Source organism: Hippocampus zosterae, chromosome 3 (genome assembly GCF_025434085.1).
Source record: "Hippocampus zosterae strain Florida chromosome 3, ASM2543408v3, whole genome shotgun sequence".
NCBI classification, from domain to species: domain Eukaryota; kingdom Metazoa; phylum Chordata; class Actinopteri; order Syngnathiformes; family Syngnathidae; genus Hippocampus; species Hippocampus zosterae.
Genome location: NC_067453.1, coordinates 30214345 through 30240911, shown reverse-complemented (window position 1 = coordinate 30240911; position 26567 = coordinate 30214345). Strand labels below are relative to the sequence as shown.

Genomic DNA, 26567 nt, shown 5'->3' with positions numbered 1-26567 from the left:
CCCGCCTACACTGCACCCTCCGTCGCTCCGGGTTCCTCCGTCACTCCTCGCCTACCTCTGAGTCGCCCTGACCGGCTTGCCTGCTGAGAGTCCCCCCCCCCCCCCCTTCAACCTTTATCGGAGGACTTCCTTCACTTCGAACGCAAGAGACGGAGGGCTTCGTTTTAAGCCTTTTTTTTGTTGTCGTTTTGTTTTTTTTTTTAATCCCGAAAAAAGTTGACATGGCCCACCCGCCGCGGGCCTCCGGTCGGCGTTGGGTTTAACGGAACCGTGCCGTCATGCCCCTCCTGGCCCGGCTGTTGTGCGTGTGCATGTGCGCCGAAGCCGCGACCGCCACCGCACTCGCGGACGAGCGGAGCCGACGGTGGCGCTCGTTCGACGCGGAGACAACGCCGACAGCGTCGCGGGACGTCCTCCGCCCGGAGACGGAGAGGGAGTCCAAAGCCGGCGCCGCCGCGGCGCTTCCGCCGAGCCCGGCCGCGCGTTCCGTGGGCGGCCAGCCGGCGCTTCGCGCTCATGGCGAGCGCGACCCGGCGCCGAGGACGAGGCGAAGCGGCGGCGGCGTACTCGGCGGGCGCTTCCAGCCGTCCTCGCCGTCGCTCCTGGCGCAGGAGCAAGACGAGCCCGAGCCGCCTTCGAGCTCCAACGCCAGCGACTACGACGACTACGCGGCGACCGACGCGCCGCCGCCGCCACCGCCGCCGTCGGACCGCGGCCCCCCTCGCAGCCGAGCGAAGCGGCTTCGCAACCCCTTCTACCCGCTGGGCGCCGGCGCGTGCGGCGCCTACGCGTTGCTGGCGGCCGCCTTGGCGGTGCTGTGCGCGGGCGTGCTGGGCAACGTGTCGCTGATGTGCATGGTGTGCCACAACTACTACATGAGGAGCATCTCGCACTCGCTGCTGGCCAACATGGCGCTGTGGGACTTCTCGGTGCTTTTCCTGTGCCTGCCGCTGGTGCTCTTCCACGCCCTCACCGACGACTGGCTGCTGGGGGAAGCGGCCTGCATGCTCGTCCCCTACCTGGAGGTGAGCGAGGGATCCACGTCCATGGCGTTCCACAGGGTGTCCTGCCAAGTCCACCGGAGCTTTCGTTCTCGTTTGATTATTTGGTTAGCTATCTTTTTTTTAATGTCGGAAAGGAGAGAAAAAGCCAAAATATGCCCCAAATCCTACTTAGTCTTTCATTGCGCTAAGCGCAAGAAGCAGATTTGCATCGGAGGAGCTTATCGATGTTGGATCTGCTCAGCAGGCCCCTTCGGATCACGTGACGAGCCTTTAGCCAATCACAGCGCAGATGACAATTAGATTCGACCCCATTAATTCTTCTTTTCATTTGATTTCCAAAATTTGCTTATGTATCCACATGCCCCCCCCCCTCCCGCCCCCCCCCCCTTCAGGTGGCTTCCCTCGGCGTGACAACATTCACCCTGTGCGCCCTGTGCATCGACCGCTACCGCGCCGCCGCCAACGTGCGCTCGTACTACGAAATGACGGACAACTGGGCGTCCACCGCCGCCAAGCTGGCGGTCATCTGGGCGGGGGCCCTGCTGCTGGCCCTTCCCGAGCTTCTCATCCGCCAGCTGGTGACGGAGGAGGGCGACGCCCCCGGGGGAGAGCCCGGCCCGGCGCTCCAGCGCTGCGTGGCGCGCGTGTCCACCCGCCTGCCGGACACGCTCTACGTGCTGGGCCTGACCTACGGCGCCGCCCGCCTGTGGTGGTTCTTCGGCTGCTACTTCTGCCTTCCCACGCTCTTCACCATCTTCTGCTCGCTGGCCACCGCCCGCAAGATCCGCGGCGGGCAGCGGGCGGCGGGGGCGGGGGCGGTGGCGCCCTCCCGCGGCACTCAAAAGCAGATGCGCCTGGAGAGCCAGATGAACTGCGCGGTGGTGGCGCTCGCCGTCCTCTACGGCTTCTGCCTCATCCCCGAGAACGTCTGCAACGTGGTGGTGGCCTACATGGTGGCGGGCGTGCCCCCCCGCACCCTGGACGTCCTGCAGCTGCTGAGCCAGCTGCTCCTCTTCTGCAAGGCGGCCGCCGCCCCCGTGCTGGTCCTGTGCCTGTGCCAGCCTTTCCGCCGAGCCTTCCTGGACTGCTGCTGCTGTTGCTGCCGGGAGTGCGGCGGTCCGAGCGACGGGGCCCCCCCCGCCGCCGCCGACGAGCTGGAGCTCGCGCGCCGTGACGCCGCCGACGGGGACGCGTCCGCCGCCTACGCCGCCGTGGCGACGCGTTGCTGAGATCAAAGACCCCGCCGGGTGGTGTCGGTCCATACGGTTTTTGGTTTCTGTAACCGGAGCGAGTTGGCTGACCGCGCGGTCGTCTCGGGCAGATGTCGCCGCGAGTAATGTGTAAAGGTGGGGGGGGGGGGTCGTCTTCTTCCACAGTCGCCGCCAGACTCGGTGGTCACCCGTCAAAGGCACCGCTAGTTCCCACCGGTTGCACCAGTTGCAGTGGTCACTGGTCGCGGCTAGCTAGCTAGCTAGCTCATCCGCGGAGATGCTAGCTCGTCATCTCCGCAGATGAAAGCGGTCAGGCCGGCTTATTTTCTGTTCCACGGGCGCCTTTGCTGCTGTCGGTCACGATTATCGTTTCGTGTGTCATGTGGAACACGTTTTTAGACACGTTGACTCATTCAGTAGCAGCCAAATCTAGACCAAGTCTGAAAAGACGGTTATAAACGTCTTTGGGAGTGAATGAGTTAGGAATCATTAAAAAAAAACGTTCCGAAATGTGTATTTTGTTCATTTGTGCTTTCAAAGTGCTCCGGCTGGTTTTGCGTGATTGCTATAAGGTGTCATTTGGCGTTTTCAGATCCATTTCCTGATGGCTGCCCGAGCCTCTCCCGGCTCTCTTCAGGCAGTAGGCTGGGGGGGGGGGACACCCTGAACCGGTTGAGTCTCGTTTTCAGATCCACTTTTCCCACGTTTGATGATGTCGCCGCCTTTTTCTATTATTTGCAGCTGGAACTCGGCCTCTTTTTTTGAGAGGGGGGGGGGTCATCTCACCATCGCTCGGACCGCTTCTCAGCTCCGCTGTGGCCTTGAGCACAAAGGGCGCCATTGTCCCGTGGGCCCACCCAACCCGCCCGCCCGCCGTGTGAACGGGCCCACAGTGTTGTGACACTGCCGCATTGTGTTCCTTCTGGCCTCGCAAACAAGCAGCAAAACATCCCAAACGGCCAGCGGCTGACAGTCCCGGCGCAGCCCTCAATGGCACTTCAGTTCAGGCCGGCGGAGCCTCGCGTGGACGTTGCCAAAATGCAAAACGGCCATTGTTCAGGGCCTCTTTGTTCGTGTTCGTTGACCGTAATCGCCGAATGCCACCGCATCCGTCAAAAACCCCTTTTGGTGTGGTTTTGGCAAGGCCTGCCTGCGTGCTGCGCGTTTGGGTTTTTGCGGACCCGGCGGGCGGCCACCTTGGCCCCTCCGACTCCCATGCAATGGGGCGGCAGAACATCGTCGACCCGGAAAATGCCCAGGTCCTGGCGGGTTCGTGTTCTTGGGGAGTTTCCACGGACCGGACCAAACGGCAGTCCGGATCGGGTGACGGTCTCACTTGTATTTGTGGTGCTCTTCCCGCCTTCCGGTCACTGACCTGACCCTGACCCTTGGCGAGTCACCTGACCACCCACTGGCCCCACCCACTGGTTTCAGTGGGATTGCATCTTGGAACGGCCGCTCGTTAGCTGCTGTTGTCACTCTTTAATCATACGAGCACCTTCCGGTTTCAGTCACATGACCGGTCCAAGTCCTGGTCTACGCCCAGCCGCCCTCCTCCAGCGCCTCAACGAAGCGTTTCGTGAGATAATATTGTGAGAAATCTTCTGACGGTCCAATTAGCGCACGAGAGGAGCTTTTGGCGCAACAATGAGCGCTAGTGTACCCAACTTGGCCTCGTTGGGATTCCGGATTGTGTTGCCCCCTCCCCCGATGGCGCAAGCATGGAAGGGGATTGGTGGGGCTCAAACTCCCCAAGAGGAGAATCCCTTTGGGCAGCTGGCGACCTCAAAAGCTTCCGACTAAGAATGCAGACAATTAAGCTCTTCGTGACCGCCCCCCCCCACCCCCCCGTCCCCCACCCTCATCCAAGCCCCATTTTGCTTCCAAGCAGATTACGCACAATTCGATCAACTTAAATGACGTGAGCTGCTTTTGATCGCTCCGCCGTCGGAGACGCTCCTGGAGACACTTAACAGAAAGTCCGTTTCGCGTCTAGACAAAGCTCCCTCATGCACAAAAAGGGGGGGGGGGGGCGTTGTGACTTTGTTTGCTCAATTTTCGAGTATAAACGGGAGAACAACATTTTTTCTAAGCTAGCTAAGCTAATGCTAGTTTTGACACCTGGTTTGCCTTCGCGGGCCGCATAAAATGATGTGGCGGGCCAAATGTGGCCCGCAGGCTTTGACAACAGTCCTCGAAATTGTACCGAGGTCTGATTGGAAGGTCGAACCCCCCTTTGACGACTGGGATGACCCCCGTGGGGTCAAATGCCGTTATACACACACGCACACGCACTAGAAGGAACTTTATTACCCATGAGAGGAATTTCTTTTGGGAAGAACATCGCCGCACTTCCATTTTCTACCAACAGGGGGCTACTACAAGCACCATCCATCAAAGTGATACTGTACTTGGGAGCATAAATAAGAACCACAGAAACGGTGACCTCATCGCTAGCGCTCCACGTTTCGGAGGAGACCCGTAGCGGCGGTCATCAGGAGCAGGTGCGGCCCCGCGGGCAGGAGATGCCCGCTAGACCTCATCCCGGTATAGCGCTCGTCCTGGATGGCGTTCACGTCCACGGTGGAGCGGCACGGCCGCTCGTCGTAGCACATGCAGTCAAAGTGGCGGTCGAAGTGGTCCACGTCGTCCCAGGACAGGCCGCCGCCGATCACCGCCAGCGGGCCGCCTCGGCGGCGGCGTCGGATGCGATGGCGGCGCGGGTCCAGGTGGAGGTAGACGTCGTCGTCCCAGCGCTTGCGAACGCAGCGGCCGCGGCTCTGGCACAGCGCGGCGCTGCACATCTCGCTGGCCGTGGAGACGTTGAGGATGTACGGGTTCATCACATCCTCCAGGTGGTGCCGAGCATCGAAACACGAGTCCTGCGGGAAGACGGGGTCAAAGTCCGGCAGCCCAAATCTCTCATTTCTTTGATCCGTACCTCGCTTTCGGCAACGTCCATGTCTCCCCAAGAAATGACTCCGGCGGCGCCCAGGGCGGCCGCCTCGCCGACGGTGCTGACCAGGTCCATCTGAAACAAAAGGCCCAATGAGGGGGGGCGGGGGGGGGCGCCCCTGCGAGGCGTCTGGTTTTTTGGCGACCCCTCACCTCCGACATGTATTGGTCCTTGCTGTCCTTGTAAACGGGACGGACGTAGGCGTAGACGGGGATGGCGTACGAGCCGTTAGCGAGCCGCGACACCCTGGCGGCTTCTACCAGGCGATGGCGCACAAAGAGTCGCGCTTGGACGGAGTCCCGCAACGCCGCTTCCAGGTAGATGGACGGGTAAAGGGCAGTGGACTCGTTCCAGAGCCAGGAGAGCTCGTCGTTGCGCTCCATCTCGATGTCGGGACAGCGGCCGGTGAACGTGTTCATGTCCTGCTCGGAAGGTGGCAAAATTCAGGGCCATTCTTGCCGCGGGAATCAACCGAGAACCCGGCCCACTACTAAACCGCACCAATGTCACGGTTCCGTTTTTGGTCTGGCCAGCAGGCGGCATGAGCGGACGTTTGTGCACACCTGCTGCCAATCTGCGATTAGTAGACTCTGTATTTAAGGACCCCTGTGCTGTGCGCCTGTTGTCGCAGTATCGCCTTTGCCTTGCCGCTGCCTTGCTCATAGACTACTTTTGTGGTGGTTTTTGTGTGGTTCACTTTCGAACCCTCAGTACCAATGGTTTTGTAAGTATGGTTTTTGTTTTGTGATTTGGCTTTCGCTTGCGTGTATTTGCTTTTGTGCAACCGCTTTTTGTTATTCGTGTTGGTGCCCTCTGGTCCTCGTTTTGACCAGGGCGGGGTGGTGGGGCGGATCTCATCTCCTGCGCCATCGTTTGCAAACATTCTAAAAGGGTTTCGTAAAAACAACCCCCCAAAAATCTTTACACCTTTTCCACATTTTCAATTAAATCCTGTGGGTTGCTTCGCATCGAGAGGAGCCAGATGAGGTGGCTCGGGCATCCGATTCGGATGCCTCCCTGGTGAGGTGTTCCGGGCACGTCCCACAAGCGGGAGACCCCGGGGTCAACCCAGGAGCGACTATGTCAGTCAGCTGGCCCGGGAAGGCCTCGGGATCCGCCGGGAAGAGCTGGAAGAAGTGGCTGGGGAGAGGGAAGTCCGGGCTTCCCTCCTAAAAGCCGCTGAACCCCGGATAAGCGGCGGAAAATGCTGCTTTGTTAGCCTACCTGGTTGTAATCATAGTTGTAACAGTCGGGGTAGAGGTAGTAGCCCCACAGCCGTTTGGGCCTCAAGCGCTTCCCGATGACCAACGAGCGCAGGAAGTAGCGTTTGGCGGCGCGCTCAAAGAGCATCTTGGCCCGCTCCTCCGCCTCTTCGTCCGACAAGCTGGCGTTCCTGGCCTTCACCCTCTCCACCGAGAGCTGCCGGTAGACGTCCTTGCTGCCCCAGTTGCGGATCCACTGCGGGCGCCACTCCTCCAGGTCCAGTACGGCCAGGCCCGGCCGGTCGTCGGGGATGTAGAACTCGATGTCTTCCTGGGCCAGCTCCCGGTGCTCCCTGAGGTCCACCAGCTGGGGCAGCCCCTCGTCCACAAACTCGCCCGTGTCCTCGTCCACGTAGGGGACAATCCCGAAGCGGTCGGTGTAGAAGATGCTGACGGGCTGGTCGGTGGCCGTCCGCAGCGTGCTGCTCACCAGGTGGAATTGCGACAGGTCGAGGGGCAGGCCGAAGCGGCTCTGGCACAACTCCGTGGGCGCGTTCCACGTGAACAGGAACGGCCGCTTGGGCTCGATGGGCGGCGAAGTCCACGGCGGAGTCCCGCCGCATCCCGGGCCCAGGAACAGCAGCGCCGCGACTAGACGGGCTACGGCTTGCTTCATTGTCAAGCTGCGCACCCACAAAAAAACCACAAAAAAAAAATAGTCAGGTTTTACTTCTGGAAGGCCGTCAGACCACTCGAGGTTCGAGACTTTGGGACTTTTAGACTGAAGCCCAACAGTTTTGGCCCTTTGTTCACGCGAGTTGGGGAAAACTGCCGCCGGAGAACTTTTTGGTGGCAACATAGATTTTTTTTTCATTTTGGGGGGGGGGCTGTTATTCTTATTCCAAAGAAACGTGGTGAGCTACAACTCATGAGCGTTTTGTGGAGTACGAAAAATGAAACTAGCGGTATATTAACTAGCATGCTAGCCGTTTTCTACCCTGCAGTGGTGGGTGGGGGTGGGGGGCGGCGGGGGGGGGTGTGACAACCAAACTTCAAATTACCCGTGCAAATGTGTCGACAGCACTTTGGCGTACATGTCAGAACATCTCGTGCTGACAAAGAACGTACTTGGCTTCCTTTTCGCCTGCGGCGGTTTTTTTTCTGAATGGCACCGTGAATGAGATGTAGAAATCGTTTCATGTGTCTTGCCAAACGAAAACCACACACAGACATGTCGCCTTGCATCATCATCGTTTTTTTTTTTTTTTCTTCCGATAAACGCTCGAGTGACTTTGGGCCCCAAAGTTGTCAATATGCGCTGCACTTTAAAAAAAAAAAAAATTTAAGGATATAAGGTTTAAAATAAGCTTGTCGCATGTTGATGACATCACAAAAATCTTAATCGAGTCCAAATGTCCAAATTTTCTGCGCTTGCAAAACATTTTCGTGATGAACGTGAATTTTTCACTGCTCACGTCCTGTTCCGACTTCAGGACGAACGCACCGAAGAATTCGCCTTTGTGGAGAGAACAGGTTCTGCGCTGGGTCTAATTTGCGATGACGAAACCTCAACAGTCGATCGTTATTTCAAAGGATACATTCCGAAGATTTTTCTATTGACATTTTGTTGAATTCACTTTTAAAACAAATATGGCTCTCAGTCAAATACATTTCCAAATATTTTGCTTTCATGGCCCTCTCGGTCCAAAAGGATCCCGACCGCCATCGTACGGCACCTTTACGAGGTCATCGAAGGGACCCGTCACCGGAGCGGTTCTTCGGTCCAATTTACAAACTGGTCTGGACGCCATCACCCACCTGCCGTTCGGTCTCTCGGGAATCTCTGGGAAGTCCTCGGCGGGTGCCCTCGCAGAGACAATTGGCGAGGTGTCCTCGACGTTCTCCAAAAAACCCTATCGAGTTCCCCGCCCGCCCGGCGTTGATGAGGGAGGAGGAAGACGATCCTGCGCAGCCACACGCGTCTGTTTGGACACGTAAGGAATGTTGGGAAATTTGGTCAATGGCGCCGGGGAACAGGAAGTCCACCGGGAAGAATCGGCAGTAGAAACATGTCGGCAAAGTCTTGGGGTACGCTTCCCCAAAAGAGTTCTTTAAAATATTTTTTGTGTGCTTTTTGGGGAGGAAAAAAAAAATATCCTTCGATTTTGAGGACCTCCTACAAACTTGCGCTTGGGGGGGCCACATTTGATATTTCAACTTTACATCATTAAATAGTTGTCATTTTTTTCCAGCTGTTATTAAATGAAGCTAAAAAGCTCAGCCTTTCGAAACGATTAACCGATTGTTTGGAAAAAAAAATCAAGCGTTCTCCTTTTTTTTGTTCTAGCGACTCCCTCCGCCGACAATGATGCTTTGAAGCTAGCAAGTTCCACGCTCAAAGTCATTTTCCTAAATCTGGTATGCGTGTTGAGCTGGACGTGCTCCCCAGAACTAAAAAGTCTCAACGGATTTTAGTCGGCCTCAAATTGGCTTTCAGACGATTGGATGAGCCGAATCGGCAATTTTGAGGACCTTAAATCCGAGACAAACGGACCGAGCATCAGCCCTCATCGTCATCGGCCATACGTTGTCCTACCTGCGGGAAATCAAACTCGGCGGGCCGCAAGAAGGTGGCTCACCTCGGCTCGCTTGTGGCGACTGACTGGCGGCTTTGCGCTTCAAAAACACTTCAAAGTCTGCGTGATGCTAAAGAAGCCTTGTGACATCACAAAGAGACATCCATTGTCCGACTTTTAGACCTTGTTTCTTTTTCATGGATGTTTTCCTCTCCGGTGGAGATTTGTGTGAGATTCCAGATTGGGAGCAGGTGGGTCCCGCTGATTGGCTGATGCGGCTTGATTGCTGCCACGCGATTGGTGGAAGGAACGGCGGCGGTTAATTTGGGCCCCATGGCAGGCAAAGACAAATCTGCTGCGGGATTATTTGGTTTGCAACCAAATTTCGAGCATGTTGGACAATACGAAATTGCCAAGCGTGAGTTTTGGGGGGCACAGCAAAGAAAAATGGACAAACTGACGGCCGGATTGCCGTTTGCAAGATTTTTATTGAAGCTGAAATATCGACTGAGGTCAAAGCAAAGCCACGACGGAAAATGGAAAGACTATTTACGTGTTGAAAAGGAACACGGATTTGAACATCAGGTAAGAATTGCTTTCATGACTTGTCATAGGAGTGAAGCTGCCAATCGCGAATATCAAAATGCCCTGAGATGGATCGAAATGAAGCTCTTCAATTCACTTAGTATCTCGATGTTAAATCTGTGCCTTAAGAGGCGTGGCTTCATGAATGACATCACGTCTAAGCAAAAAAAAAATGTTTTAAAGTCTGGGCTACTCGTAATCAAGGTGACCACACTGTACGTTCCTGTTGAATTCCTCCGGCTGCCAGGGAGGGGGCGCCCCTGGGTTGCCTCAAACGCTGATGACCTGGATGCCAGCGGGCGGCGCGAGTCGCGGCTCGCACTCTCGCCCGGCGTAGCACTGACACGTGAAGTTGTCGGTCCAGGCGTTCAAGTTTTCGGTGGACGGGATGCCCACGGCCACGTACTTGCCATCGGCTCGCAGGATGCTGAAGCGGGCGGCGTCCAGGTGAAGGTAGACGGACGAGTTGTAGCTCTGTCGGACGCAGCGGCCGCGCCCCTGGCATAAGGCCCGGCTGCACAACATGGCCGCCGCCGTCACGTTGGCGAGGTACGGGTTGAGCGTGGATGTCAGGTAGTCGGACAGCGACTGGCAGGAGGCCTGAAAGACGTACAGAGAGAACTGGAAGAGTCACAGAAAGGCACAGAGACGGACTCCCTTGGTCGTTTTCGGTTAACTGACAACACAGTCTGGCAGGTTTGTGTCATCTGGAGCATTTTCTTCCACAACAAGAAGAACAACAGCCTACGTCACGCGATTGTTTGCCGATTCCTGGCAGGGCTCGGCCTTAGACTGCTTGTAGCGATGGTTACCTTGTCCTTGTAGTCTCCGCTCCCACCCCACATGACTACGCCGGCAGCCCCCAGGGCAGCCGACTCGCCCACTGTGCTCACCAGATCCGCCTGGAAAGTCAAGTCACACCGATTCATTTTTGGGATTCGGACAGTGTGGGAAAGTGAGCGTTAAACTTCACACAATCCATTTTCTGATCTGCTTCCTCCTCAGGAGGGTCTCGGGGCGTGCCGGAGCCTATCCCAGCTGTCTTCGGGCAGTAGGCGGGGGACACCCTGAAGCGGTTGCCAGCCAATCGCAGGGCACACAAAGACGGACAACCATCCACGCTCACACTCACACCGAGGGACAATTTGGAGTGGTCATGCATGAGGAAACCGGAGTACCCGGAGAAAACCCACACAGGGAGGCCGGAGCCAGGATCCACTGTGAGTTTGGCGTGCTAACCACTGTACCACCCGGCCCATGTACGATACAATACGTCTTTATTTCTGCCGCGGGTGTGGTTGAAAACCCAATCACCCACTTCTGATGATACCCCCGCGAGACAGGAAAAGAGTCTGTTAATTTTGGGGCTTAGGCAGTCGTATCAGACGAGAGGAAGCCAGATACTGGAAAGGGGGCAGCAGAAAGCGGTGCAATGAAGAGCTAGCTGGCTTTGACGGGCAGAAACACTCTGTCAATAGGGCTGCAGATACGACCCCGCCAGCCTGGAAGTCCACCTATGACCAGAACCGGTACTTTGGGGAAGAAAAAGTATACAGGGACAGGACAGCAGGACTCACCGTGGTCTCAAAAATCCTGTTCTGCCCTCGATACAGGGGTCTGGAGTAGACGTAGATGGGCATGGCGTACTGCCGTTTGGACAGCGCAGCCACCCTCAGGGCCTCGCGGACGCGGTACCGCGCATAGAGCGCCGCCCTGGGGGAGTTCCTCAGGGCGGGGTGGAGGTAGACGGATGGGAAGAGGGCGGTACTGTGCTCCCAGAGCCACGTCAGCTCCCGATTCTGCTCGCGGGCCTTGGCCGAGCACTGGCCCGTGTAGCCTGGCCTGTCCCAGTTGTAGTTGTAGCAGTAGGGGAATAAGTAGAACCCCCAACGGCGGCTCGGACGCTCCCTAACTCCGAGCTGAATGGTTCTCTCCATGAAGCTCCGCCCAGCCCTCTGGAACTGATCCACAGCCAGCTGGGAGATCTCGTTCAGGGACAGGAACGGGGAGGTTTGCAAGGCGTTGGCCATGGACAGCTTTTGGTAGATCCGCTTGTACCCCCAGTTCTGGGCCCACAGGGGGCGCCAGGACTCCCAGTCTATGACGGCCAGGCCGGGGGATTCGTCCTCAGCTATGTAGTGGTCAATTTGAAGCCTGGCCTTGAGCAGGTGTGCTGTCAGGTTGCCATTTTGAGGGACGCCACCCTCATGCCGCGTCCGGCTGGCGGGGTCGATCTTGGGGTAGAGGCCCAGCCGGTCCTCATAGAAGATAGTCAGGAACTGGCCTGGAACTGAGGCCGGCGTGGTCACCGCCTGGAAGAAGTGATGAGCGAAGGGAGCTTGGTGAAGCAGATAGACAACGCAACGTCTGGAGAAATGAGAACTGAACGGCAAATGTGACTATTGATGTCGTGGACCTGATGTGGACCTGAAATTCATCAGCACCTGAAAGGCCGCCGTGTCCAGTGGGATGTCCAGATCCCGGCACTGCTCAGTGCGTGCGTTCCACACGGCGACGAAGGGGTGTTTGGAAATCAGGGGCGGCTCGGTGGGCGGCGGCGTGGAAGCCGCTGGGATGATGAGACTCATGATCACGCAAGGCAGAAGGTGCAGGAACATTGCGATGCTCGGGACTAAGAGGAGAAGACAACATTTTTACTCGGCCGCAAATCATCTCAAATCGCTTAGCAAGTGAATCGTGGAACTCCAGTCAGTGAGATATCCGAGTCTGCGGTTGTCTCCTGTCTGCTGAGACGAGCGAGTGAACCCATAGGACCGAATCGTCCGAGTCCACAGTGGTTCTGTGAGTCTCAAGTCGGTGAGGCGGTACAACTGAACTATTTGAGTCTGCGAGTGCTTCCGGTGAGTCTGCTCGCTCAAGTCTACCAGCCTATCTCAGCACACTCGCGATGATTTGGTTCTTTCGGCTCCCTGACTAGACGGTAGACAGCAGAACCAGGTAGCCGATGGTCTCAGTCCACTCACTGGCCTGGCGCATTCAACAGTAACCGACCAGAGATCCTGACGAGTGGAGCCCCTTGGATTCACAAGTCCTTCTTCGGTATAAATATTTGCATTCGTCCGAGTCGGGAACGGACCCGGTGCTAGTAGACATTCGGACGGACAAACGGACATTCGTACCTGCCTCTCTTCTGCGCGTCCGTCAAGTGCAAACTTCTTTTCAGCTGCTTCTCCTGAGAAATGACACGCACGTAAGCCAACTGCGCAACCATTTCTTTATCAGTGATCGTGCATCTGGTGTCGGTCTATCGCATCTTCCTCTTTTCGCCAATCGCACCTCCCCCCCCCCAAAAAAAATCCCCAGGCTGGCTTCTTTTAATGATTCACGTTCAAGTGAGAGGACACTTAACAATCATGCTATAATAGGTAACATGGTTTATTTGCAGTGCATTTACATTCATGTTGGATTCTACAATCATGACGTACGCGTAAAGAAAACCCCAAAACAGTACTTGTTGCGGTTGATTGGTCGCCGCGTGAGATGAAAATCTGTTTCAGACAAAAACAGCCAGGATCAACATGTTGGAAAACGCTTTTGCGACGTGCTGCTAGCATGTGAGGAACACAAGCTAGCATCGATTTAGCTGGCTCGGGGGAGGTCGTGGGGGGCCGGGGGCTTCCAAGCGTGTCCCTTCCCGAAGCTCAGCGCTTGGGTGACTACTCATCGGTATAACCGGTCGCTGTGCTCCCCTGCGAGAAGCTCCAAAGAAGCTAAAGATAGCACAGTGTGACGCTAGCTGTTACCGCCAACAAGGAGCTTACATTTCTTAGTTCTCAAGTTTCAACTTGAAGCCAGAATCCGTCAATTATTCTGATGATTCTGTTCTTTCATCGCAATTGTTGTCATCAAGCGGAATTCGTTGCTCTAGCTAGCTAGCTAGAGCAACGTCTAGCTACGGAGCAATGTCAATTAATGTTTGAAACTCGATACTGTGACGAAATAGAACGATACCGTGCACATACTGCTTCTGTGGCAATGACAAAAATAATAAGGCGACTTTCCACCCCTATGAAGGTATGCGATTTGGTGCCCGTCTAATTTCAGGAGGGTTCGTTGGCCTTGGCGGAGGTATCCTGGCGTGTTCACATACACCGGTTGAACTTTTGAAGACGAGGAAGTGAAGAACCGCAGAAAAGCGCCAAGTCATGACTTGAGCTCAGCCGTGTGCCGTGGCCGACGTCCTCTTCAGTGTTTGTCGTAGCTACATTGCGGCTAGGAAATTAGCCGCGTTGGCTAGTTCAAATCCTCTCAATGAAAAAAAAAACACGAGTTAGTCAAGAGATTTTGATAATACACACGATTTTTTTTGGTTATGCTAATAAAACCGAGGGCCAAAATGACAAGTTTCGACTCCCACGTAAAATTTTTTTGTAAAAATGCTGAGCGTTATTTTAGACTGAACAAGCTAGTCATACAAGAGCGCTCGTTTGGTGGTGTTGCTCTTTTGGCAACACAATCATTAGCTTATAAGGGCTAACTAGTAGCATCACCAGCACCTACTAGTGCTAGAAGCTAACATTTTTGACCGTACACACGCGTTAGCTTCATGGTAGAAGCAAAGCAATCTCAAGTAAGTTTTCGGATGTACAAAAACCTGACAGACTGTCACTGGTTGGTGCTTTGTTAGCGCTGCGAGCTGTGTTAGCGGTAGCAGGCCAGTGGGCTCAGCTGGGTCGCCGCTTCAAAAATCACCACTCTCAAATTCCATCGCGGAACATAACTGAAACGACTGACTGAAAACTAAGTGTTCCGGATGTATTAAGGGTAAACGTTTCTTTTTTGGGACTTGCGTGCTAGCTAGAGCAATCACAAGCGGTCATTCACGCTCACCGGTGATTAGCAGCCCTTCCAATTTACAAAGAGCAAATTTGGCAACTGAACTTTGGTTTCGAGAGCCAGGTTTGCGTTCCAGTCATTACATTCTTATGAGCAGCATTGTGATCCGCGGACGCCAGCATGGTAGCGTCAGTGTTAGCATGCTAACAAGCATCCGAACGTCTCGAGTGTTTCCCAGAAGGTCAACAGGAGCGCCGAAAGCGTCACGAGAGCGGCGTGGACGAGGGCGGGCGGCGCCCGGCTGCGTCCCTCTTCCGCCTGCCCACCCTGCTCGTCCTCCCACTCGCTCCTCCGCCGCGCCTCGTCGTCTTCATCGTCGACGTCCACCTCCTCCGGCACCTCGTTGGCGCTATCGCAGCGCTCCCCCAGGTGACCTTCGTAGCAATGACAACGGAAGCGCTCCGCAAGCACGTTCAGGGCCTGGGGCGAGTGGTGCCCGCTGACGACGAAGCCTCTGTCGTCGGCGGCGGGGCGGACGCTGTAGGTGGCGGCGTCGAGGTGGAGGTAGTGGCGCGCGCTCGGGTTGCGGCGGACGCAGCGTCCGTTGTTCTGGCACAGGAAGTCGCTGCAGAACTCGGCGGCCCGCGTCACGTTGGTGATGTACTGGCCCAGCCGGCGGCTCAGGAACCAGCGCACCTTGCTGCAGTTGTGCTGCGGGGAAAACACGAGCGGGAGCAACGTCCATCAGGCACAATTCAAAAGCAAAGGCAATTTTCCGCTTTCCACAAATGGCGAAGCTGGCAAACCAACCATTGTTTGTCTATAAGTGTCCTGCCATTGCCTGGTGACCAGCGCAAACCAAACCGATGGACAGACGTGAAGACTCAACAATGTCCCCATTTGGGATTAAATGTCATAAATGTGTGTGTTTTCTGTTACAAGCGCTTTAGCCACCAGGCACTGTCTGGCGACGCTCGATGGAAACATATGAAATGTCAGACTGGAATTCCCTTGAACTATTGTTTTTTTTTGGGGGGGGGGGGGCAAAGTATTGTTGTTGGCGTGAGGCTGCTGTCTGGTTTCCAAAAGAGTTCCAGACGCTGCAGGACGACACGACATCCACGAGAAAAGACGGCACGTAGATGACAACAGTGTGACTAATCGACATTAGACAGAGCGCCCGCTTTTCTAAATCAAGACAGCCTTTTAAAACATCATCAAAAATACTTCTCAACCCTTGGAAGCCTCCTTGCAATGGAAAAAGAAAATGTCACGTCATGTCCACTAGATAGCAGCGTACCCCCGAAAACAGAATCCGCTCAGGGACACCCCCTTTGCGTACGCTTTCACGCAAACTGCCCCTCCGCCCCCAAATAGATATTTTTTGAGCAGTATATAATTTCTATTCTCACATCAGAGCTGTGTGGTCAATTGAAATCTCAACCGCAAAATACGAGTACATAACGGGGACTCAAGCTATGGACTGAGGAATTTGTAGCAAGGGTTAAAATGACAAGTGTAAGCTTATGTTATATTATTAATTAGCATTTTATGTTTGAGCATCATATTTGTAGATCTGTTTATTATTTTGTATAACGTCCCAATTACTTAGCCATTCTAACCCGCTGTTATGCCACCCGTCCACAAGGTGTCGCGGGAGCTCGGTTGTTGATTAGCAACACGAGGAAGCCTGTAACACGTTCTTGGTGCTTGGAGTAAAAACCACTTTCAAGCTCATCAGGACTGGTCTCTTCATATCAAAACTACAATATTATTTCATGTTAAGCATACCTAAATTATATTCGGTTGTTTAATAATTGGTTAGAAATTTTTTTTATGCTGACAGGTTCTGATTGGCTGTTAAAGTACAGGAAGCAGGAAGTGATTTTAGTTACGAGGATTCGCGGGTTCTGACGTGGTTTTTTTTCCTTTCTCCTTTTTAATAAACTGGATTAAATGATTCCATCTCTCCATCTGTCATCCGTAAAGAAGAGCCATCCACTGAAAAAAAACGAAGCCCTCAACTTACACAAGATATCATTTTTTATGTACAGTACATATTAAAGTGAGTGGTCAGGTAGGTTCACTATCTTTCTTCTTATCATTATTGTTGTTGTTTGAACTCGAGTTTAGCCAAAAGGTCTCCAATTGCTTAATCATGATGTTTCGTAGCCTATCGGGGACCAATAACGTCACAGTTGTTTCAGATCTCATTAGTTCAATGCTTCCCAACCTTTAGTATTTACATGTTATGGCATGGAAATATTTATAAAGACATTTTCTTTCAATTAGGAGGTATTAAATTTGTTGTCAAAGTATTTGACGTTGGATCATCTCTAACGGCCCAGAAATGTGGTTGAAAATCACTGGATTATTCTGGAATAAAATTTGACTCAGAGGCACTACTAGACCGCGTCAATTGGATGACATTTTTTTGGGGGGGGCGCAATGCATCTTGGGTAAGAGTGGAGTCGCGGTCCTCACCCGCGACATGGTCAGGTTGAGGTCGCCCCAGATGACGAAGCCGGCGGCTCCCAAAGCGGCGCTCTCGCCGATGGTGTGGACGAGATCCTTCTGCGGGGGAGGGACACGGCAAAGTCACGATTCGCGACGAGTCACTTCGGATAGAACCAGCTAGCATGCGGGCTACTTAGCATGTGGGCAAGCGCCCCAAATTAATTTCATATCCCTCTCGATTTGTTTTTCGAGTCACTTCGGATAGAACCAGCTAGCATGCGGGCTACTTAGCATGTGGGCAAGCGCCACCAATTAATTTCATATCCCTCTTGATTTGTTTTTCGAGTCACTTCGGATAGAACCAGCTAGCATGCGGGCTACTTAGCATGTGGGCAAGCGCCCCAAATTAATTTCATATCCCTCTTGATTTGTTTTTGGACACAAAAAAGGTGCAACTCAATCGGTGAGAACTGGACGGAAACCGCGCCGCCTCGCGGAAATGAAACTTTTTTCATGCGAACTTGCCTACTCGGCGTTAGCGTGGGAGCAAAACTCTTACTGGCGCCTGCTTAGCTTGTGGCTATTTAGCACGTAGCCAATTAGCATGACATTCACGGTCTGAGATGTACTGCGTCGAGCGCCAACCCGAGAAGGGACCGTTCTCGGGTTGATTTTCCTGAATGCGATGACCCCGCCTTGCCCCCCCCGTCCCACGTCGTCCGTTACCGTGGTGAGGAAGGTGAGCGGACCATCGCGGTATCCCAGCCTCAGGTAGACGTACGTGGGGAGATCGTAGTCGTTGGAGGTGAGCGAGGCCACGCGCAGCGCCTCCCGTATGCGGTGGCGGGCGAAGCGCAGGTTAGCCGCGCTGTCGCTGTGCGACTTGAGGATGGTGACGGACGGGTAGAGCGCCGTGCTGCTGTTCCACAGCCAGCGCAGCTCGTCGTTGCGCAGGCTCTCCATCAGCGGGCACAGGCCGGTGTAGCCGCTCTGGTGCAGGTTGTAATTGTGGCAGTCGGGGTAGAGGTAGAAGCCCCACAGGCCATCGGGGCGCAGGCGCGTGCCCAGCTGGAGCGTGCGTTGCATGAAGGCCCGGGCGCTCTTCTCGAAGCGCCGCCGCGCCAGCTCCTCCACCTCAAAAAAAAAAAAAAAATTATAAGGTAGTGTTTTGGGTCCAGGTGGACTACGTTGTAGCGATCGCAAATCGAGCCCGATCAAACGAAACCTTTTTTTTTGTTTCATTTTTGCGCTGGGGTATTATGGGAGTTCAACTTCATTTTTCGAGTATAACGCCTTTCAGTCCGGAAAATAGAAAAACCCTTCTCGGAAAAAAAAAAAAAATAGGACCGCAAATAAACGATGGTTTGAATAATATTGTTTAAAAAAAAATCGTTTATGATTCAAATGAAAACAAACCTGTTTTAATTCGTGTCCCTTGCCTGTCAAAGCGGACATTATATTCATTCATTCATTCATTCGTTCATCTTCCGAGCCGCTTGATCCTCACTAGGGTCGCGGGGGGGTGCTGGAGCCGATCCCAGCTGTCTCCGGGCAGTAGGCGGGGGACACCCTGAACCGGTTGCCAGCCAATCGCAGGGCACACAGAGACGAACAACCATTCGCACTCACACCCACACCTAGGGACAATTTAGAGCGTCCAATCAGCCTGCCACGATTGTTTTTGGAATGTGGGAGGAAACCAGAGCACCCGGAGAAAACCCACGGAGACCCGGGAGAACATGCAAACTCCACACAGGGAGGCTGGAGCTGGAATCGAACCTGGTACCTCTGCACTGTGAAGCCAACGTGCTAACCACTGGACTACCGGGCCGCCCACATTATATTCAATTTGAATTCTATTTATAATTTTATATTATTCATATTTTATAATTAATTATATTCAATCTGGGCGGCCCGGTAGTCCAGTGGTTAGCACGTGGGCTTCACAGTGCAGAGGTACCGGGTTCGATTCCAGCTCCGGCCTCCCTGTGTGGAGTTTGCATGTTCTCCCCCGGGCCTGCGTGGGTTTTCTCCGGGTGCTCCGGTTTCCTCCCACATTCCCAAAAAAAAAACATGCATGGCAGGCTGATTGGATCCAGCACCCCCCCGCAACCCTAGTGAGGATCAAGCGGCTCGGAAGATGAATGAATGAATGAATATATTCAATCTAATGCCGATCTAATCCGCGAGTGCTTTGCGCCGTCAGAAAACCCACAAAAATTTTCCAAAAGTCAAAGCAGTCGTTCGCAAACGTGTTCATTGGATCGATCGGTCCCGCTCGGACAGTTTGAAGTGAAACCACGCTTGCAAACGATCGATCCGTCAATCGCGGATTAGTTGCCGCACCATTGGTGTTCCTTTAACGTAATCAACCGCGACTTGAACGAAGCCGGAGCGGCGCAGGCCCACATTTGGAAATTTGTCGCCCCCCCCGCCCCCCTCACCTGCGCCGCCGTCACGTTCAGGTAGGCCTCGGCGGTCAGCTCCCGCGACTTCCGCCGGTAGACGTCCTTCTTGTGCCAGTTGCGGCTCCACTGCGGCCGCCAGAACTCCCAGTCGATGACGGCCAGGCCCCGGAAGTCTTTGGCGGGGATGAAATGTGCGATGTCCCGGTAGGCCTTGAACAGGTGCGCGTCCAGGCTGCCGTTCTGCGGGACGCCGCCGTGCAGCGCCTGGCCCCCCGCCCCGTAGCGCGGGTAGTAGCCCAGCCGGTTGGCGTAGAAGATGGTGACGTTCTGGCCCGTGCGGTTGGCGCGGGGGCTGCCGTGGATTTGGAACAGGGGCTCCGGGTCGACGCTGACGTTGTACTTGATTTGGCACATGTCCAGCGGCGCGTTCCAGGCGGCCAGGAAGGGCTTGCGGCCCACCAGGGGCAGCCGGGCCGGCTTCTGGCCCACCAGGGGCAGCCGGGCCGGCTTCTGGCCCACCAGGGGCAGCCGGGCCGGCTTCTGGCACAGGGCCCAGTGCAGGAGCAGGAGCAGGAACAGGAACAGCCGCCAGAAGGTCAGGGCGAGCGGCCCCGCCGGCATGCTGGCGCTCAGTCGCGGGGCCCGCCGATCGTCCTGAGGGCCACGGGAGAAAAATTCCGAGTCCACTTCCATTTGTGGATCCCGACGGATACGTTCAAGGCGACGGATTTCAATCGCCTCAGGCGTCATTCCGCGACGACAACAACAACAGGAAGTAGCCGGCCTTCAAATTTCACGTTTGCATTTTGCCTTGTTGTAAAAGTGGCAAAAGGGGAAAAAGAATCCTGCCGCCGGGAGCGCAACCCCCCCCCCCCTTCCCCACCCACAACACAACCGCCGGGCCGGCCTGGAAGTGATTAGCGAGCGTTTGTCGACTCCTGCGGTTCTTGCGGCTTCTTGTCATTTCGACAGAGACGCCGTCTGATTGTCTCCGCTGGAAACTGTTGCGAATTTCAGCCGCGGCTTTGGATTGTCCCCTCTGCCAAGGCGGTTTCTCGAGGGGGGGGGGGTGCTAGGGGGGGTGTAATCGGGTTTTTGACTCCTAAACCAATCATCGGCACAAAAGTCTTGCACATGATTCCGGGAATGTGAACAAAAGACGGATGAGTGAGGGCGCGTTTTGGAACGGCAACGACGGGGCACTCGACTTCGCTTATTATGTCGCGCCTTCTTCAAATGTTGCTCCTTGACCTTGTGCCAGAAGCTTTACGTTAAATTTTTTGTGTGTGTGTACATGACTCCAAGTTCCCAGAGGCGGATGTTTACTTTCCGAGAGAAACCTGATGGAATCGTAAAAAATACGTCTCTTTTCCCTTCAAGGATTATCGTACAACGAAGAAGAAAATCAAACAAAAATTTTCCGTTGATTGAATTTGGATTTTTTTTTTTTTTGGACTCTTGTTCACGTTGTTTTGTGCTTGGAAGCGCTGCAAATGCCCAACATATTCGCGTCAAAGTCGCTAATCTGCTTGCTCTCCACAAAAAAAAAAAAAGCTCATTTTCTCTGCTTTTTGGTTAGAAACCGATAAATTTTTTTGGGGTTTTTTTGGTGAACCCTGCCCGATGCTCTGCCGCAGATTTTTACTGAACAGAAATAGCTACAAACAATCTTTTTGTTGTCTCCGCCGCAAAAAAAGAAGGAAATTTTCTCTGCTTTTTGGTTAGAAACCGATACATTTTTTTTGTTTGTTTTTTTTTGGTGAATCCTGCCCGATGCTCTGCCACATATTTTTACAGAACAGAAATAGCTACAAACAATCTTTTTGTGGTCTCTGCCGCTCACGATGTCACCAAACAATATTTTGCGGGTCTTGGCATCCAAAATGCCCAAAACCGCCACTGGCAATAGAGGGGGGGGGGGGGGGGTTCAAATCGTTCCTTTTGCATGCCGACGAACGACAAGCCGATGGAAGAAGCGTCAAACTCTAATTTGCCTCAAAAATCGCTCAATGTGACTTTTGTCTCCATGCGTCAGCAGCCCTGAACTTCACTTCGCCTCGCCTCGCGTTTCAAAAAAAAAAAAAAAATCCAAAGTGCCACTTTGGACATTTCCGAACACAAAAATGTGTGAGGCAACATTCCTGGCGCAGTTGTGCCGTGACAACAACAAAACGCCCCGCAAAGACACAGACACGCAACGCCCCCCCCCACCCCCCCTCCAGGAAATTGCGGCTCACCTGTAGACGAGGGGGCGGGTCTCTCGCTTCGTCATCTCGGGGCCCCAAACGTATTCCACTCTTGCGACGTGCGCTCCTGCCTGCCCCTGGGTGGGCGACCGAACCGCCGTGCCGGCCTTTTATACCGCCTGCAGGGAGGGAGCAGGAGGAGGAGGAGAGCCTCGGCGAGGGAGGGGGGTGAGAGGGATACTCCTACACGGTTGCAAAAAACATATATATAAAAAAAAAAAAAGAAGAAGAGGGAGGACAGCTCTCAGTCATCTGTAGCCAAACAGGAAGGGAAACTGTAGTTCACACTCCCCCCATCAGGAGGCAGCGTGTCGGCCGACCTCCGCAAAATTGCTTATTGGAAAACACGATGAATGTGTCGGGCATGCTTGTGCGCTCGATTGCGTGCCGCCGTGGGTGGTACGGTCAACGAGGACTTCTCGGCCAGGTTGTTTCTTTTGCTGCGCTGAGAAGAAAAAAGAAAAAAAAGATTTTGTTGGCGTGGGCTGCCAGAATCAAACGTTGTCTTCTGGAGACGATTCCAAAAATGTGGCTTTCGCTTGGACTCCACATGAGAGCCAGTTCTGCCTCTGCAATCGACGAGTTCATTGGGTCGAGTTGCTGTTTGGATTGGAAATGCACGAATGAGCTGATACCTCTAAAGTGGGGAAAAAAATCAGGATTATTATCTTTCTTTTGGGGGGGGGGCATAAAAATGAAATAGCAGCGCAACAGATACCAGCCCAACAAAAGCATCTGCCCGCTATGCCTGATGGCCAGTCCAGTTTTTGGCCTGCAGGGTGATCAGGCCGCAAAAGTCCCACAAAAGTCACATTTTACAACGGACACCCCCCCCCCCCCCACATCCCTACCCCTGGTAATAGAATTACATATTTTTTTGTTGTTGTTATTTTGGGTGATGCCAAACAAACTCCCCCCCCCACCCCCCACACCTGAGAATAGAATTACTTTTTTCTTTTTTTGGGGGGGGGGGTGACACCAAACAAACTTTCTGCCCCCGACAACCCCTGGGAATAGAATTACTTTTTTGGGGGGTGGAGGGGTGACACCAAACAGACTTTCCATACTGCCCCCACCCCCCACACACCAGGGTATAGAATTATTATTATTATTATATTTTTTTGGGGGGGTAACACCAAACAAACTTTCCGCCCCCCCCCACCTCTGGGAATAGAATTATTATTATTATTATTATATTTTTTGGGGGGGTAACACCAAACAAACTTTCCGCCCCCCACCTCTGGGAATAGAATTATTATTATTATTATATTTTTTGGGGGGTGGGGGGCAACACCAAACAGACTTTCCACACCGCCCCCACCCCCACACACCAGGGAATAGAATTATTATTATTATTATATATTTTTGGGGGGGGTAACGCCAAACAAACTTTCCACCCCCCCCCCCCCACGCACCCCTGGGAATAGAACGAATTGTTTTTTTGTACATCGGCTTTACGTCAGTGCAAATATTTGATTTGTCGTTGCAATTATTTCATATTTTTTTCCCCTAAGTGGGCGTCGGCTTCCCCGACCGTGTCAGTTTGAGGTTTGGAAACGTCTCCCGAGGACTTTTCGACGTGGGAAAACACGGCGAGTCTGGCCCGTCGTCGTTTTATTGTGAGCGCTTTTTGCTGACGAGCAGTTTTTCCTTTTTTGTGGAGCGGACAGACGAGATGCGCGGACCGCATTGTGGACATCTATTCATTTGGAAGGGGGATGGGGGGGGGGGCGGGCAATTACGCAAGGCCGCTGCCCACCGGGCCTCTTCGCGTCGCGTCTCCCGGCCTCGCCGCGGCCAAATTCTTGTGGTTCGGCAGCCAAGACAAAAATCTCGGGGTGAAGCCGACCCCCCCCCCCGCCAGGGAACGTCTGGCATGACGTAGCTACACGGTGTCATCCTGAGATACGAGTTGAATTTGTTCCGTGAGCGGGCTTTGTCGCCTCACGCTGACGTTTGCCGTCAGACATTTTCCTTTGACAGAAGCTATGGTGTTCGCCTCGGTTGCTCTGAGTCACAAACTGCCCCGGTGTGGTGTGGTGTCCCACAGGGCTCAATTCCGGGGCCTCGGCCGTTCTCACTGGATCTGCTCCCTTTGGGTTCCATCTTAAGGAAACCTGGCGTTTTCTTCCACTGCTATGCTGGTGACTGTCAGATCAATGTCCCGCTGAACAAAAAAAAATTAAAAAATCTTTTTCTAGATGTATTTTTTTTAAATTTCTTTTATTAACGGTACTACGTGTCCACATATCACATTGTCTTCAAACACACAGTATTTGTGTGGCTGCTACCCCAGAAAACTGTTGCGAAGGAAGGATTTTACTTTAGCGGAAAAAAAAAATGTGCCTATTGCTGAACCGAACCCTTCATCCATCAATGTTATGAAATGTTTTACTGCTTTACATATTCAATTTTTATTCACGACCAAACTACAATGTGCTCAAGAAAAAAATTAAACTAAAATCCTCTTGAAAAGTTTACAAACGACTCTGATTAAAAAAAAAAAGGTTAAAATGTGTTGACCATTGAGCCACATGCTGCTTCACCACATTTAAGACTGGCACTACCATGTGAGTGATTTCCATTAGAACACGGAGTCCAAACTATGGCTCAGGGGCCATTTGTTGCCCACCATCCATTTTCCAGTGGCCCGCGACATGACACAAATCAAAACTAAAAATACAAAAATGAGCTTTGTCACGGGCCGCCCGGTTAGCTCAGAAAAGGTTGCGAGAAGGCTAACTGGGAGCCGTTACTTTGACAATTTTCTTTTTTGGGCCCTTGGACACTTGAACAGGAAGTGAGCTTGTCGGCATTTTTAGACAAAGAGACACTTGAGGAGAAGACAGACGGCCGAAAGCGCGATGATGCACAGGCAGGAGAAGTGAAGCGACAGGAGGACCCGGACGCCGGCTAGCAGACTGCCGGCCGCCGGCGGGGGCGGCGGCGGCACCACCTGGGGCACCTCGCAGTGGATGCCGCTCCAGCCCCGGTAGCACTGGCAGGTGAACTTGTGCTTCATGTCTAAGACGTCTTGGCGGCTCAATTGGCCGCTGACGCGGAAGCCGGGCCCCGCCCCCGCCGCCGCCCGCCGCACGCTGAAGCGTCGCGGGTTGAGGTGCAGGTAGGCGCCCGAGTCCAGGCTCTTGCGCACGCAGCGTCCGTTCTTCTTGCACAGGGCTTTGCTGCACAGCCTGGCGGCCGAGGTCACGTTGACCACGTAGTGGCCCAGAGGGCCGTCGATGTACTTCTTCACCGTCAGACAGTTGCGCTGCACGACAACCGGCACGACCTTCTCTTACGATGAAGAATTCAAGAAATCACGCAATCGCCACGTTTGGGAGGGTTCCATCTTACCTGCGATCTGGCGTACTCGGACGATCCCCAGAGGACAACGCCGGACGCTCCGAGGGCGGCGCTCTCACCGATGGTGCGCACCAGGTCGCTCTGAGCAAAGCACAGAAAAGTAGAGGCAAGGAAACCCCCAGTTTTTAAACCCGGCGGTGAGCGGGACCCCCGAGCCCGTCCAAAGTCCTCACTTGCGTCAGAACCGCAAAGGTGTAGGCGTAGAAAGGTCTGGAGTAGACAAAAACCGGCAAGGTGACGTCCGGCCGGGCGATGGAGGCGATCCTCATGGCCTCCTTGACCCGGAAGTGGACGAACTTGAGGGCGTTGGGCGAGGACCTGAGCTCGTAGTCCAGGTAGACGGACGGGTAGAGGGCGGTGCTCTCCTTCCACAACCACATGAGGTGGTCGTTGCGCACGTGCTCCACGTTGGGACACTCGCCGGTGTAGCGCCGCGGGCGTTGCTTGTAGCCGTAGTTGTAGCAGTCGGGGAACAGGTAGAAGCCCCACAAGCCGTGCGGCCGGCGGGCCCGCGCCAAGGCCAGAGTCAGATTCATGAAGTCGCGACCGGCTTTCTCGAAGCTCTCCTTGGCCTCCTTCTCCACTTTGCTCTCCGGCCAGCCGGGGTGCAGCCGGCGGATGCGTTCCTTGGACTTGTTGCGGTAGATGTCCTTGCCGCCCCAGTTGCGCACCCACTGGGGCCTCCAGTTCTCCCAGTCGATGACGCCCAAGCCTCGGAAGTCCTTGTGAGGGATGACTTTGTCGATGTCGCCGCGGGCCTTGCCCAGGTGCTTGGAGAGGCTCTGGTTTTGCGGTAGACCGCCGTTGACGGGGAGGCCCGAGTCGGAGTAGTACGGATAGTAGCCCAGGTGGCCGTGGTAGAAGATGGTCACGTTGGGTCCGCTCAGGGTTTCGTTGAGGTTGGCCACGATGTCAAAGACGCTCAGGTCCAAGTCCACCCGGAAGCGCAGGCGGCACGGCTCGGTGGGAGCGTTCCACATCACCGCGAAGGGCCGCTGGGGGACGAGGGGCGCCCGGGCCGGCTTGCGCCCGTCCGCCCGAGCCCCGACGCCGCTCGCCCACAAGGCCAGCGCCAGGACCCGGAGCCCCGTCGACGCCATGCCGCCCCCGATCCCCGCTCCGCCGCAATGAGTGGCCGCGCCGACCCGACCGACTCATTAGGAGCTTCGTTGAGCGCGCATAATCAAAGCGTGACCCAGAATGCGCTCCGCTTACGCAACAACGCGAACAAATGGACCGTACCTCGGAGGCCCCCCACCCCGCCCCGTTTCCAATCCAAAATGCTCATGGCTCCAAAGTCCCTTTGGAAAAGAAAATGGAGGAAAACTAGTTTAGGCCTGCGCAGAAGGTTGAGTTCTGTCGCTCCGGAATCTATCGGAAGAAGATTTCTTTCATCAGGGGGGACAGTGATCCCTCGAAGCGTGGCTTATCATCACAAACCTTTTGCCGAGGTCACCCTGTTCTTGCCGACCAGAACCGGTCTTGCCCCCCGTTTCTCCAAGGACAGTTTGCGAGTACCTCTCAGACTTACACAGGAGCCGTCGCACTCCCGCAACCCTTGCGAGGATGAAGCGCTTCGGGTAGCGGATGGACGGAGCCTCGCAGACCCCCGACAAGTTTGGAAAGTCATTCCTCTGCCGGTGTCCAGAGTCAGAACCAAACACAGTAAGGCTGCGTTTCAGTTGCGGGCGCACCCGGCGGACCTTAGCTTTTTGTGAGACTGTAGCCGTGCCGTTTGAAGATTGGACAACCCGAAAAC

The 26567-nt window shown here is 54.4% G+C and overlaps 5 protein-coding genes across 5 annotated transcripts; 1 reads left to right on the top strand and 4 right to left on the bottom strand.

Annotated features, from left to right (window-relative positions):
* Nucleotides 1-21: 21 nt before the first annotated feature.
* On the top strand, nt 22-2713 carry LOC127597266 (prosaposin receptor GPR37-like). The gene is made up of 2 exons (XM_052060176.1): nt 22-1025; nt 1397-2713. The coding sequence occupies exons 1-2, from the start codon at nt 279-281 to the stop codon at nt 2231-2233; spliced, it is 1584 nt and encodes a 527-aa protein (XP_051916136.1). The 5' UTR covers nt 22-278; the 3' UTR covers nt 2234-2713.
* A 1794-nt stretch (nt 2714-4507) lies between these two features.
* On the bottom strand, nt 4508-7083 carry LOC127597412 (hyaluronidase-5-like). Its single transcript, XM_052060408.1, has 4 exons — nt 6396-7083; nt 5324-5593; nt 5157-5246; nt 4508-5097 (listed from the first exon to the last, which is right to left on the bottom strand). Exons 1-4 carry the CDS (start codon nt 7047-7049, stop codon nt 4669-4671), a joined length of 1443 nt encoding a protein of 480 aa, XP_051916368.1. The 5' UTR covers nt 7050-7083; the 3' UTR covers nt 4508-4668.
* Nucleotides 7084-9417: 2334 nt separating this feature from the next.
* On the bottom strand, nt 9418-12800 carry LOC127597408 (hyaluronidase PH-20-like). Its single transcript, XM_052060401.1, has 5 exons — nt 12675-12800; nt 11979-12166; nt 11112-11846; nt 10347-10436; nt 9418-10134 (listed from the first exon to the last, which is right to left on the bottom strand). The coding sequence occupies exons 2-5, from the start codon at nt 12150-12152 to the stop codon at nt 9805-9807; spliced, it is 1329 nt and encodes a 442-aa protein (XP_051916361.1). The 5' UTR covers nt 12153-12166; nt 12675-12800; the 3' UTR covers nt 9418-9804.
* A 114-nt stretch (nt 12801-12914) lies between these two features.
* LOC127597395 (hyaluronidase-4) lies at nt 12915-21808 on the bottom strand. Its single transcript, XM_052060385.1, has 6 exons — nt 21729-21808; nt 21434-21593; nt 19233-19850; nt 17515-17922; nt 16816-16905; nt 12915-15042 (listed from the first exon to the last, which is right to left on the bottom strand). Exons 1-6 carry the CDS (start codon nt 21806-21808, stop codon nt 14527-14529), a joined length of 1872 nt encoding a protein of 623 aa, XP_051916345.1. The 3' UTR covers nt 12915-14526.
* Nucleotides 21809-24256: 2448 nt separating this feature from the next.
* Nucleotides 24257-25908, bottom strand: hyal6 (hyaluronoglucosaminidase 6). Its single transcript, XM_052059917.1, has 3 exons — nt 24982-25908; nt 24800-24889; nt 24257-24713 (listed from the first exon to the last, which is right to left on the bottom strand). Exons 1-3 carry the CDS (start codon nt 25906-25908, stop codon nt 24261-24263), a joined length of 1470 nt encoding a protein of 489 aa, XP_051915877.1. The 3' UTR covers nt 24257-24260.
* Between the last annotated feature and the right edge of the window lie 659 nt (nt 25909-26567).

Coding starts and splice junctions, on each gene's coding strand:
- LOC127597266 (XM_052060176.1), top strand. CDS start 279: ATGCCCCTCCTGGCCCGGCTGTTGTGCGTGTGCATGTGCGCCGAAGCC. Junction 1,026..1,396: donor TGCTCGTCCCCTACCTGGAG/GTGAGCGAGGGA, acceptor CCCCCCCTTCAG/GTGGCTTCCCTCGGCGTGAC.
- LOC127597412 (XM_052060408.1), bottom strand. CDS start 7,049: ATGAAGCAAGCCGTAGCCCGTCTAGTCGCGGCGCTGCTGTTCCTGGGC. Junction 5,594..6,395: donor ACAACTATGATTACAACCAG/GTAGGCTAACAA, acceptor CCTTCCGAGCAG/GACATGAACACGTTCACCGG. Junction 5,247..5,323: donor AGGACCAATACATGTCGGAG/GTGAGGGGTCGC, acceptor CTTTTGTTTCAG/ATGGACCTGGTCAGCACCGT.
- LOC127597408 (XM_052060401.1), bottom strand. CDS start 12,152: ATGTTCCTGCACCTTCTGCCTTGCGTGATCATGAGTCTCATCATCCCA. Junction 11,847..11,978: donor TGGACACGGCGGCCTTTCAG/GTGCTGATGAAT, acceptor CACTTCTTCCAG/GCGGTGACCACGCCGGCCTC. Junction 10,135..10,346: donor GCGGAGACTACAAGGACAAG/GTAACCATCGCT, acceptor TACGTCTTTCAG/GCCTCCTGCCAGTCGCTGTC.
- LOC127597395 (XM_052060385.1), bottom strand. CDS start 21,808: ATGCCCGACACATTCATCGTGTTTTCCAATAAGCAATTTTGCGGAGGT. Junction 21,594..21,728: donor TGCCTCCTGATGGGGGGAGT/GTGAACTACAGT, acceptor TCCCTCGCCGAG/GCTCTCCTCCTCCTCCTGCT. Junction 16,906..17,514: donor CGCTCACCTTCCTCACCACG/GTAACGGACGAC, acceptor CCTCCCCCGCAG/AAGGATCTCGTCCACACCAT.
- hyal6 (XM_052059917.1), bottom strand. CDS start 25,908: ATGGCGTCGACGGGGCTCCGGGTCCTGGCGCTGGCCTTGTGGGCGAGC. Junction 24,890..24,981: donor CCTTTGCGGTTCTGACGCAA/GTGAGGACTTTG, acceptor TGCTTTGCTCAG/AGCGACCTGGTGCGCACCAT. Junction 24,714..24,799: donor CCGAGTACGCCAGATCGCAG/GTAAGATGGAAC, acceptor GTTGTCGTGCAG/CGCAACTGTCTGACGGTGAA.